Consider the following 13,680-nt stretch of genomic DNA (forward strand, 5'->3'; position numbering starts at 1 on the left):
AATGCAGACGGTATGAACAGGGATAAATATATTATCAACAGTAACTATTCACAATAAACAGTTACTGTTGATAACACAGATATCCTGGCATTGGCACATGCGGTACATTTTTTTTAAAAAAAACCTTTGTCTCAGTTCAGTCTATATGATTTGCAATTCAGCAGTTCCATGTTGCAGTCTTTCTTTGAAATTCCTTTGTTCGAGGATGACCTTTTTAAGATCAGTTACAGAAATATGTTCCCACTGGTTTCTGGATATTGCCATTTCTGATGCCAGAAGACTGACCTAGTTGTCCTCTGTAGAATGCAGATAGTGGCCTTCATAATGTTGGAAGCTAGGGTTGGGTGATACCAGCTTTTCAACATCACGGTGTATCCCCAGCCAAACATTGCGGTTTGGCAATATACTGCAATGTTGAAAAAACAAGCTGCATTGACCTCTGCCCGTGAGGCCCTTGGGGAAACTGCCTCAGATCTCACATCAGGAACTAAGGCTGTTTCACCCAGGCGCTGGGACACCACAGCTTGTTTGCGCCGCTCAGCTGAGGAGCGGGAGGATTCCCACTCCCCAGCTGAGACAGCGCTCGGAACTCCTGCCGCTCACATGAGAGCGGGCAGAGCATCAGGGCTCCTTTAACTGCTCGAAGTGGGGAGCTCCAACCACACTCGCCTCAGCTGAGCAGTTTCAGGCAGCCCCCCCCCCCCAGCGCACCAGCTCACAGGAGCCAGCACTGAGCTAGGGGCTCATTTAACTGCTAGGCTGTGGTAAGGGCAGCTGCACACTCCTCATTCGAGCAGTTTAAACATGCAGAGGGAGGAACCTCGGCGCCTCGCTGATACAGCTTGTTTCTCCGTCTGCATCGTATGAGGGCAGTTTCACTCAGCGATATATTGCCGCTGCTCCTGAGTCCCTCTGCTAGCAGTACCGCTGGAAGAAGGAACTCTAGCGGCCACTACTAGCAGAGGGACTCAGAAGTGGTGGCATTTTCACCAGCAATATACAGTGCCGCTGAGTGTAGTCCTCAGCGATATATCGCCCAGGCAAAAGCTGATCAAGTGAATGAACACCAGATACTGTGAGTGACATTCGGTTCTGCAGTAGTGTTGCCAGGGTAGACATGGGGACAAAACTGAACATCGGGGTGTTATCCCTGTCTTTGTATATCTGTTATGTTGCCTGTTGTTGCTGGTAATCTATGATGCAACTGCATTTGGAATACTGTGTACAGTTCTGGTCACCTCACTTCAAAAAGGATATTGTTGAGTTGGAAAAGGTTCATGAAAGAGCAACCAAAAGGGGTGGAGCAACTCTCCTGTAAGAAAAGGTTGCAGCATTTAGGTTTTTTTTTTTTAGTTTAGAGACAAGTTTGTACTGTTCTTTGTGGAACTATGCTTGAATACCTCTCAGAAAATACTGCTGCTCATGTTCTGAATGGGCTCATCTTCCTGGAACATGAGACTCTGCCTTTATTGTTAAAATTGTACTGGCTACCAGTCTGTACCCAGACTCATTTACTGATACTGATTATCTTAGGCCTAAATGGTTTGATACTGTACTATGATACATAGAGTACTAAGTAAACCTTGTATTACCTTTGTCTGGCATATGTCAGTGCTAGAGCTGTGCTGGGGAATTTATTGCCTTCTAGAAGCTGTTGGAGGACGCAGGTGGCGCTGTGGGTTAAAGCCTCAGCGCCTAGGGCTTGCCGATCGAAAGGTCGGCGGTTCGAATCCCTGCGGCGGGGTGCGCTCCCGCTGCTTGGTCCCAGCGCCTGCCAACCTAGCAGTTCGAAAGCACCTCCGGGTGCAAGTAGATAAATAGGGACCGCTTACCAGCGGGAAGGTAAACGGCGTTTCCATGTGCGGCTCTGGCTCGCCAGATGCAGCTTTGTCACGCTGGCCACGTGACCCGGAAGTGTCTCCGGACAGCGCTGGCCCCTGGCCTCTTAAGTGAGATGGGCGCACAACCCCAGAGTCTGTCAAGACTGGCCCGTACGGGCAGGGGTACCTTTACCTTTACCTAGAAGCTGTTGGACTCCAACTCCCATCAGCCCCAGCCTGCAATAGCCAGTAATCATGGATACTAAGAGTTAATTCGGCATTATCTGGAGAGGCATAGATTCACTATGCTCTGCACTAAAATAAATAAATAAATAAAAGCTTCAGTGCGACTACTTCCAGATTGTGGAAATCTGACCCAGGAGAGACTCTGGCTGAGTTTTACTCGCTGGAAAGCCCACTACTTTCTCCCCTTTACTGGACCACAAACACAAAATTACTTTGTCTCTCCCCCAACCCCTAACACTAATTCTCTTCTCCCACTGGAGAAGATAGACAAGGAAGCGACACACATGCTTAGCTTTTAGGAGAAGTCTAGCCAAAGCTGGCTAGAAAAATTATCTTCTACCAGCTTCCTCCCATTCACAGTTCACAGAATTCAACACTACATTAGCTGCCTTGTAGCTCTTTCTTCAAGTGAAAGGGCAGATATAAGTACAATCAGTGGCACTAGAACCAGTCTCTACAGAGAAATGCTTCTTCAGCATCTATTCAATCTTCTTCATGGTACTCCAAAAAGATGATGTCTCTTGGAGAGCCATTCTGGACCTAAAACTGAACCAATAGGTAGCCTACAGGAAATTCAAAATTCAAAATGGAAACTCTTTGTCTATCAAACTCAGCAACATCCTAATCCATCACAGATTCCATCATAGTGAAATCTAGCATCAACAGACAAGGAGGCACCCAATTTTGGGAGCTTCAGGCAGAAGTATGCCTCTTCCTCAGCTGGACAGAACACAACATCCAGTCAGCCACAGCCAAGCACATCTCCAGGCTCCTGAAGATGCAAGGAGACTGGCCAAGACTGCAGGAAAATGGACCAAGCAAAATGGCAACTGCATTCGGCAGTTTTCCATCAGCTTCTGTCAAAGTTCAGCCAATGCCAAGTTTGCCTCAGACTAGAATCATCAGCTCCCACGGTTCTTTACCAGATTGCCCCGCTCTTCCCATGGCCACCAGGTCTTTTCTTCCCTCCACTTCCCATTATTTTGAGGGTCCTCCAGAAGATCAGAGAAGAGCTCCTCATCACACCATTCTGGTTTGTTGTTATTGGTTCCCTCAAAAACTCCACCTGGCAATCTCCCCTCCATGGTACTTACCTCACAAATCTCCTGTCTCAGGACCCAGTTCTTTATCTGGAGCCCAACTGGCTCCAGCTGACTGCATGGAGTTTGAACAATGACTCTTTACCAAGCTGGACTTACCTACAGATGTCATTGCTACACTCCTACACTCCAGGAGGCCCTCCACCATCCACTCGTACCAATCCGCCTGGGAAACCTTTCAGCTCTGGTGTGCAACCCCAATACGCTTCTCCAAGAAAGTGGAAGTTTTCCACTATCCTTTCCTTTCTAAGGATGGCCTTGGCAAAGGCCTTCGCTCAAATACCCTCAAATGGCAAGCAGTAGCTCTCTCTTCTATCCTGCCATAACCATCCACTGCCCCCCTCTCATCCCATCCACTCTTGAAATGATTCCTTAGAGAGGCAACTCTAAATTGTTCCCTGACCAGCCACAGATTCCCATCCAGGAACCTCTACAAGGTCCTATCACTTTTACAGAAGTCTCCCTTTGAACCACAAGGGGAGGTCTCCTTCAAGGTCTCATTTGTAGTGGCCATCATTTCAGCTCGCAGAATTTCAGAACTCAGAGCTCTGTCTACAGCCAAGCACCTCTGCGCCTTTCAAAGTCAAACTCATCTGATAGCCTGGTTGGGTCTAGTTTAATAATAGCAATAATAACAACAATAATTAACAATAAAGAATATATAAAAATTTACTAATAAAGAATAATAATAGTTTGTTTGGATTTTAGTAGATATCAGTGTTTAGTATCATTGCATGTAGGGTTAGTTTGGATGTAGTAATACTGGCCTGATTAACAAATCATAGTTTATTAAGCTACAAACAAGTGTCATCCCTCCCCTCCTTGCATACCAGTTTTGCTATTCCTATCCTGGCTAGTTTAAACCAGTTTCTCATTGCATCTGAACAAATAAACTGTTGTTTAATCTCAGCTTCCTAACTAGTATAGTTCAAAAACATCTGGTTCTGTATTTGAGGGTATGTATTGTATCATTCTCAATGTCTCAGTCACTGGAAATGAGAGAAAAGCAAGTTTTATTCTGATCAGTTGATCACAGCATAAGTATAAGCTACTCAAATGCAGATTTGTTCATGTACAGTGGTACCTCTGGTTACGAACTTAATGCATTCTGGAGGTCCATTCTTAACCTGCAACCGTTCTTAACCTGAGGTACCACTTTAGCTAATGGAGTCTCCCACTGCTACCGGCGCACGACTTCTGTTCTCATCCTGAGGTAAAGTTCTTTTTTAAAAAATAAATTTTATTAGATTTTCCACTGTGATAACACAAACCACAAAGCAAGATGATACACAAAAACAGAAAAGGAAAAAGAAAAAAGAAGAAAGAGGGGGGGAAGGGGGGGAACAATAAACAGATAGACAATAATAACAAACTTAATTCTTCACAAATCCAACCTTTTAAACATCTTGGTTGACTTCCTCAAATCCCTCCCTTCTGAGTTTACTTGTTACTAAAAGTAACAGCTTTCCAATATCATTATTAAACTAAAACAATTTCCAATTATATTCCATCTTATTCACTTTTCTTAACATTCTGAATCCCATTTATTTAATTATAACTTAATTTAATCCTAGGCCTATTTGTTTCTTTCAAGCAATTTCTATTTTTTTTATATTACAATATTTATTCAAATAGTCCTTGAATTTCCTCCAGTCCTCTTGAAACTCCTCTTCTTTCTGGTTGCGGATTCTTCCAGTCAGGTCAGCTAGCTCCAAAAAGTTCATCATCTTCATCTGCCAATCTTCCACTGTTGGTAGTTCTTGTGTTTTCCAATTTTAGCATGTAATATTCGAGCGGCCGTTGTGGCATACAAAAATAATTTAACATCTTTCTTGGGCAATTCTAAACCTGTTACTCCAAGAAGAAAGGCCTCTGGTTTCTTAATAAATGTATATTTCAACATTTTTTTCCTGAGGTAAAGTTCTTAACCCGAGGTACTACTTCCAGGTTAGCGGAGTCTGTAACCTGAAGTGTCTGTAACCCAAGGTACCACTGTATTTCTTACCAGGATAGAAAGGCCTTGTCCAGTCCTTATTCAGGAAGAATGAGCTCAGTTAGTAAGTATCGAGAACAGGGACTCAGGTGGTTGTGGCTATGGAGAAAGTACCTCGTAAAGAGAGGGGGAGTTGTTTTTGAAAACAGACTATTAAGTTTAGAAAATGAGGCCTCTATGGTTATCAACTGCATTCTGAAAATACCTTAACCGGGGGAGGGGGGGCCTGCAATAGAGGATTTGACTGTTGCTCTTACAAGAGCAAATGGCTACATATTAAGATTGGAAAAGAGTAGCTTCTGTTAGCACTGCCAAGTTTTAGGAAAGCCTTTTTGGAATGTCCTAGGAACAAGGAACTGTCCAAGACTTGAGCTGGATAAATTTATGGAGGGTATCTTAGTATTCCATTTTATTCAGTGCAGAATTCAGCGGCCAGATTGCTCACTGGAACAAGAAAAAATTGAGTATTTAATACAAATCCTGGCCTAACTTGCAATGGCTGCCAATTATCATAGACTCATAGAGTTGGAAGAGACCACAAGGGCCATCGAGTCCAACCCCCTGCCAAGCAGGAAACACCATCAGAGCACTCCTGACATATGGTTGTCAAGCCTCTGCTTAAAGACCTCCAAAGAAGGAGACTCCACCACACTCCTTGGCAGCAAATTCCACTGTTGAACAGCTCTTACTGTCAGGAAGTTCTTCCTAATGTTTAGGTGGAATCTTCTTGTAGTTTGGAACCATTGCTCCGTGTCCGCTTCTCTGGAGCAGCAGAAAACAACCTTTCTCCCTCCTCTATGTGACATCCTTTTATATATTTGAACATCGTTATCATATCACCCATTAACCTCCTCTTCTCCAGGCTAAACATGCCCAGCTCCTTTAGCCGTTCCTCATAAGGCATCGTTTCCAGGCCTTTGACCATTTTGGTTGCCCTCCTCTGGACACGTTCCAGTTTGTCAGTGTCCTTCTTGAACTGTGGTGCCCTTCTTGAACTGTTAGTTTCTGGGCTCTTTGACCTATAAAGCCTTAAACAGCTCAGGACCGCAGTACCTCAAGAACCGCCTCTTCCATACAAACCAATGCAGACCTAACTAAGAGAGCATTCCACAAGTGGGGAGCCACCACAGAAAAGGCCCATTCTCCTGTTATCATCATCTGAGACCCTTCTTTGTGTGCCTCCTCTACAAGAGGTCCAGAGGGTGGCACATGAGAAAGGGCCTTTTCTGTGGTGGCTCCCCACTTGTGGAATGTTCTCTTAGGGAGGCTCGCCTGGCACCTTTGTTGCATATCTTTAGTCACCAGGTAAAAACATTCCTCTTCTTCCATGCCTTTGCCTAATTAAACAATCTACAGCCTTCTAAGCTGGGGGGAGGGCAATGTTTTTGTCTGTTGCTATAGTATGTATTTTTGTGTTTTCATATTGTAAACCACCCTGTGATCCTCAGATGAAGGGCAATTTTATCTTTAAAGATACTTTTGAGGTCGTCCTTTGGAGAGATGGGACATCATTATGCCCCTAGAAGCATATTATTATATATATTTGCATTCCCTTTTGGAACATTAATAACAGGAGCCAGAAAACAGATTTTTTTAAGCACTTGAACCTTGTACCTGTAAACAGAAGGAGAGTTTTAAAGTGAGCCCTCATAGTTGAAATATATCATAAAAACCTATTGGGCATCCCCCCTGCAAAGCAGAACATTTCAATCTGCATATTAATCTGAGAACTGTAAGACATTAGGGCTTTGAACTCAAAACCAGCAGCTTCCTCAGGTTTCTGTCCTTGTTAACCTCCACCAGAAACAGTAGCTTGAGGAATCTGCTCTTGGTGGTGCAGCATGAAAGGAGGTCCCTGGATTCAGACACTTCCACATCCCACTGCAGCCCTTCCCTTCCCTAGGAGGTTACCTCAGGACGGTAACACCTCAAGGACTGCAATACTTCTCTCCATATGAACCTACCCAGACCCTCAACCATCATGTGGGGCCCTACTTCATGTGCCTCCTTCCATGAGAGGTCTGGAAGATGGCAACACAAGAAGAGGCCTTTTCTAGAGTAGCATCCCATTTGTCGAATGTTCTTCCCAGGGAGATTCGGCTGGTGCCTTCATTATATACCTTTAGGCACCAAGCAAAAACATTCCTCTTCAGCCAGGCCCTTTTAAATACCCTTTTAAATGTGTTGTGGGGGAGGGGGTTATTGGTTTGTTTCTGTTCTTGTTTTTATTATGTATTTTGTATTTTTTTTAATCTTGTATTTTTGTAATGTGAACTGCCCTGAGATCTATGGATGAAGGGTGGTTGAATGAATGAATGAATGAATGAATGAATGAGTAAATACAACCCCACCCCCATTTACGCATGTTCAATATGTGCATTGCGTAAACCCCAAAAGTGACCCAAAAATGTCACAAAAAGAGGCAGTATGGCACAGGGTGGAAAAGGGTGTTTGCAGGTTTTTTAACAGTGTTTCAAATATACGCAGTTTTACTGACGCACGGAGTGGCTCGGAACGTAACCCCCATGTAAATGGGGGTGGCTGGCCTGTAAATAAATAAATAATAGTTGCATCAAGATCTTCATCCCAGATGTGCCCCACCCAGCAGTATCCTTTTCCATGTGTGGATCTGAAGGAATGAAAACCTGCTTCTGCTCACATACTATCCTTGTTCTGTTGGGGGAAAGAAATATTACTTATTGTTTACAAAATGGGAAATTAATATTCATTTGAATATTTAAATATAAGAGTCATAAGCTTTTGTGTATCCCAGTTAATCTACCAAAACTTATTCTTTTCTGTACAATATGTGTTCATGTTCAAGTCTCCCACCGACATTTGCTTGCATGCTTATTAATTAAATTTGTATGCCACCCTACATCCACAGATCTCAAGTTAGTTCACAACAGAAAAATACAGTATAAAAATACAGTGTAAAATACCTGGTAGAAAGAACAGAGAAAACAATAACCCCCCACCCGCTCTCACAAAAGCGTATCGGATATTAATCAGCCAAAAGCCTGATTGAAGAGGAACATTTTCACCTGGCGCCTAAAGGTGTATAATGAAGGTGCCAGCCGAACCTCCCTGGGGAAAGCATCTGGGGAGAAATGAATAGAACTTGAAAATGCTTAACGTTAGCCTGGTTCACATGGCACCTTAAGCCAAACCTTGACTCAGCTCAGAATGGTGTAGCTGCTGAAAAGACTGGTGAGAGGAGCAAAACAGCTATGAGTTTCTCTCTGAGAATCCTTTACAATTGTGCCATCTTGCCAAGTCAATCTTTGTCTTGGTGTGTTGTGCAAACCAGGCCTTTGGTTGGATTGATTTATGTATGTATACATAACGCTTCCTTCAAACTATAATCTAGTTTTAATAATAAAAATTACATTAGAAAACATTACAGTGTATTCTCTGGCAGAGGAGAGGTAATGCTTCTCACATTTTCAATAATTTCTAGGTATTGATGACCTATTTTTCCTTCAAATTGTCATTGAGAATATAAAGGGCTGCTCTTTGAACCTTAATTATCTTTTTCATCACAGGTTGTGCATTTTGTTTCCATGTTTTACAGAATAAAGCAATTATGGAACGTGTTACAAACTTGTCAGATACGGTAGTTGGTCTTGAATCATTTATTGGCTCTGAGAGAGAAACCAATCCATTATACAAGGATTACCATGGTAAGTTCCGTCCTTTCCTTAGCAATGCAAAAAGTGTGCCCTAAGTGCTTCTAGGGCACTTAGCAGTTTACCCTGCAATTGGAATATCTGCCATAAAGTAGCATTTGATTTCATTTTTGAATATGCCTCTTAAATGTTTCACCTTGCTAACCAATCTTGATTTAGACATATTTTTTTTACTAAAGTGCATTAAGGCTGCAAAGGAAACATGGCAACTCCTTGCATGTTGTCAAGCTGTATTACCAAGGCATGGCTCAATCAGATGTACATCTCAACAGGCAGGCTTTGGGGAATTCACATGCAGAGGAGGCTTGGCAATTGTCTGACCAGTGAGCTGAAATTGTCATGAAATCAATAGTTTTGATCTGCCAAGTTCTAAATAGAGAACATGAAGAACAGTTATATATTTCGGTGAACAGACGGCTAAATGATACAGCACAAAGGGAGAATTTTATTTCTAAAGATTGCCAATTAATTTTCTTGAATTTAACTACGACAAGTTTTTAAAAATCAGAAAAGTAGAAGTGTATGGTACAATTTAAATTATATAGAAAACCAGTTTTGCTGTAGAAACTTCTTGCAGTCAACTTTTCATGTATTTTCATCAAGAATGTCTAATAACATTTTTGTCTGGATCCTTTTGTACAGATTTTTGTGCAAGTTCTTGGAACACACTTTCAGAGAGTTTAAACGTTATTAAGAGTCTAAACTGAATGACAAACAGTTTTAGCTAATCCAGAACAGAGCTTTGAGTGTGCATAAATTACCATTATTATTATTGTACACTACTGTAGTTCCATGGAAACCTCCAGTCCAAAGACTGAGCTGCTTATTTGAATCCTGCTGTAAATGTTGTAAGAATGTGTAAATGCTCTTCGGCATAAAATGAGAAAATGCAGCTTGGATGGAGTAGTGGCAACCTATTTGCTTCAGCTTGATTAGTGCTGTTCTTTTTATGTAACAAACAAATCTCTTGAAATCATTTCCTTAAGTAACAAAGTGAGTATCGGAAATGAAAAAGCTATTGAAAAAAAAGCCTTTATTTTATTTTATTTTTTACTTATATAGGTCATGTGGCATTGGTTCAATCAAATACAGTCCTACATTATTGTTACTTTTTAATAGTTGTGAAGCTCTGTAAGGGAACACGTATATTTTGTAATGGGCTTGTGTTCTTGTTTAAAATTTTGTGTTCTTTCTTAATCAATAACAAATCGTTTTTTCTATAAATTATTCCACTGCTTAGTTAATTTGTAACTTTTTTGAGACTTCTGCAAAACATTCAGGGATTTATCTTTCTAAAAATCCTTTGTCAAGAAGTATATTGCTCAAGAGTGGAAAGGCTTGTACATTAAAAATTATGACTTTTACATTAGTAGCTTTATAGTTTAATAGCATTTGTTTTTACAATTTCAAAACATTGATAACTTGTGAACTTGCATCACAGTTTACTGCTTTTAGCATGCACACACTTCCTGAAGGCCATTCTCTGTTTGCTGCATTTATATGCACTTTATTCCTGCACTAGTTTCTAAAGCACTGTGTGTTAGCGTTAAACTGTGCATAACAATTCCTTTGTTTTGAAACATAAGCATGTTTAATAGAACATTGAACAATGGGTGTGGTTTGATTTCTACTTATTATTTTCATGTCAAAAGCTTTTACTAGATAGATAACTGGTTAAGTACACCAACAACATTCTTAAGTGGCATCCCTCAAAAGACAGAATTGGGGCAGTGATTTACCACTACCATTTGAAGTGTACAGAAACATTAGCCAAGAAATGTGTTTTATATGATTTGGTTAATCATATTTACATTGATCTCACCCCAATTTGAAATGCACTGGTTGTGATCCCAAGAAATAATTAATGCACTAATAAGAGCACTGTGTGTTCAGCCAGCATTTTCTTTCCAAGTTTCCTCTGTTAGCTCCCAGTCTAAAGATGCAATAGTAAACTGAATAGTAGCTTGCCTCTTCAAGAGTAGATGTTCTAGCTGCATATATTTTGACCCTATTCACACACAAATTGCTACCTTGGAACTGTGGAACCCAGTTTCACTGGAATAATTGTAGTCTACTTCCATCTATTGGCACTAGTCCAGTTAAAGGTGGGCACAGCTGAGTTTTCTTGAAACCAGTAAGACTTAGTCCAAAGTAACTGAATCACTTCTCTTGGTTTCAATGAGAATTTGTCACTAACTTTAGACAGATTGGGTCTGATGTGTTTAAGATTGTCTGAAGCAATAAGTTTGCATTTGCAGTAAGTTCTACAAAAATAATTCTAGCTTTCAGTAATTTAAGAAAAATACAAATTATAACATTCAGGGGTTTAAAAGATGTTTAATTTTTTTTAAGTTTTGGTCTCTTGTATAATAGTGTATTCAGCAACATGTTCTATTTCTTAATTTCCCCTAAAAACGTCTGATTTTACTTCACAGTTGAAAAGAGTGTTCATTTTTAAAACGAGGACTGCTTGATAAAAATGCCATTTGAATTGCCTAGTATTTTTTATCTTTATTCATTAAATTTAAAACAAATATAATGTAACCTTTAATTGTGATGTCTTGTAAAATATTTCTCATTTTCTATTGTGGAAAATGACCCTTTGGTTGTTCAGAAACTATATTAAGCTGTACAGAAACCATCCAGCATCCTTGTCAAAAGAAATCAGCTTGAGACCCATCTGACAGTATGCAGAGCTTGCAGTGTGCCCAGTATTGTTACAAAATTCCTGCAAGCTCAATGAACATCTTGCATGCAGAAAATAATTTATGTTGGGTTTATGTCATGATTAAATTTTTCCAGCAGCATATTCTACAACTCTAGTTCCCACAAGACTTTTTAAAAAGTCGTCTTCAAGGTGTAAAGCAAAATACTTTTCATTAGAGCTTCACTGGTTATCAGTAACCCATGAGCCTTGCTTTGCTGGCTGCTTACTGGTGCATTTAATAAAATAAAGATCACTCAGTGGTGCCGTGGGCAGCATGCAAGGTGATAGCCATATTTGCTTACTGTAAATACAAGGGAAAATCACACACAAACCGGCTGTAGTTTTGACAAGTATTAAGATCCCTCTTTACATCTGTACCTCTGTACCAAAGTGCAATTAGTTTTCCTCGCACAAGGATTTCTGTTTATCTTATTCTGCTTGATTACTTGAGTATAATCGCACCGTTTGCTTCATTGCTCCTGGTCGCAAGCTCCAGTTTTAAAAGGGGAGGATGAGTGTGTGTAAATATACTGAATTCTGCTGTAAGACATTAATTTACGCATCTGGATATCAGCATTTTCTTAATTCTTTTCCTCTATTACTTTTCCTTTTCACAAGGTTTGATTCACATACGCCAGATTCCTCGGCTTAATAGCTTGAGCTGCGATGTGTCAGACACGAAGGACCTTGCTTTTAGATTGAAAAGGAAGCTATTCATTATTGAGGTAAGGTTTTTTTCTGTATATATACAATTCTGCATGAAAGATGAAATCTTGTCTTAAATGTTTAACCATATTTAATTTGTATCACCTATTTAGCTGGCTTTTCATGCTTGGGAAGGTTTTAGAAATTATTGTTTTTATTATTAAAATGAAGTCAATTTCTGCGTTACAGAAACTGAAGTATCCAGAAACCATTCATTTTATTTTCAAACGAATGTATAAAAAGTAGGCCACAACCTTCAATAACAAAGCATGACATGCATATTTCTAAAGACGTCAAGAGCTTGTTTAATTATATGGTAATGACTTGCTCTTTACTTGTTTTAGTGAGTGGGACAGTGTTTACATCTTATTACCCCAGTTGAGGGTTTCTAATGTGCAATGCTGCCTAAAATTGAGTGTGCTGTGAAGGATAAGTGTCCTTATCAATATTCAGAAACCACGTCCTTTGCATTACTGGAATCACCTTCAGCTCTTCTGTGTCATTTTAAACACAGTATCATTTACATTAATGTCCTTAAGTAAATTTTCTGCTGAATTTAAACTCCCCCCCCCTGACCTTTTATGCATAGTCCACAGAGAAGGCAATAACACAAAAAGATTATTTTGTTTTAGGCTTGCTAAAGAGCAAGTGGACACAGAACTATTAAGCAATTAGAGCTGATGTATTTATTAACCAAGTAAATGCCGAGTGAAAAAAAGAGATGGCTTTGGGAGTCATCAATACAGTCTCTACAGCTTTTAAACAAAGACATAAAACAGCCAAGCAGGCCTGACAAATCATTTAGTTTAATCTCTTTTCAAATGAAAAGCTGTTAAGCAGGCCACTTGTCTTAACTGCTTGAAACCATAAAAGGAAGAATTGCCACCAATATATTAGCATATTTTTTACTTCATCACCAAATGATGGTCAATGTGGCTTGGCACTGCTTTGGTGTTTGGGATTTCACCCTTAAGTGACCACTTTGGCCCTTATTTGACCCTCTGCCCTCTTTAGCTGGCCACTTGATAAGGTAACTTAAGGGTTCTCTTTCTCTCTCTCTCTCCATCTCTCTCAGTGTCTCTCCACAATTGCAAGTTGCACTAACCTATAAATTGTTGAAAGGAGCCTATCAAGTGACAAATTAAAGTGCCCTCCTCCTAATAATGGTCATCAATGTCCTTAATTATCTAGTCCTATTGAAAGTAGTTAATAGTTAATCAAGAAGCCAGTTTTTCAGGCAGGTCATCTCTGCATGAGTACTTGAAGTTTCTCAACTAGAGATGCTCCCTTCAAAAGCCACTTAAAGCCAAATATGCATGATGAAGATTGTTGTGTCATTTTTTTTCCTTTTAAGAGATTGTGATTCCTCTGTGGGTTTTTCACTTCTCAGGAAAGAATACATTTAATGGAACTAAACACT

At 40.2% G+C, this 13,680-nt stretch overlaps 1 protein-coding gene across 3 annotated transcripts in view; it reads left to right on the forward strand.

Moving 5' to 3' along the window:
* Positions 1–13,680, forward strand: part of ELP4 (elongator acetyltransferase complex subunit 4) — a 157,432-nt gene that overhangs the window by 64,805 nt on the left and 78,947 nt on the right. For all 3 annotated transcript variants that reach the window (XM_083752033.1, XM_083752034.1, XM_083752035.1), the window contains exons 8-9: positions 8,734–8,842; positions 12,174–12,280. In XM_083752033.1, coding sequence (XP_083608159.1) covers positions 8,734–8,842; positions 12,174–12,280 — 216 coding nt within the window. The remainder of the gene's footprint in view (positions 1–8,733; positions 8,843–12,173; positions 12,281–13,680) is intronic.

Source organism: Podarcis gaigeae (assembly GCF_964106915.1).
Source record: "Podarcis gaigeae genome assembly, chromosome: 1".
Lineage (NCBI taxonomy): Eukaryota > Metazoa > Chordata > Lepidosauria > Squamata > Lacertidae > Podarcis > Podarcis gaigeae.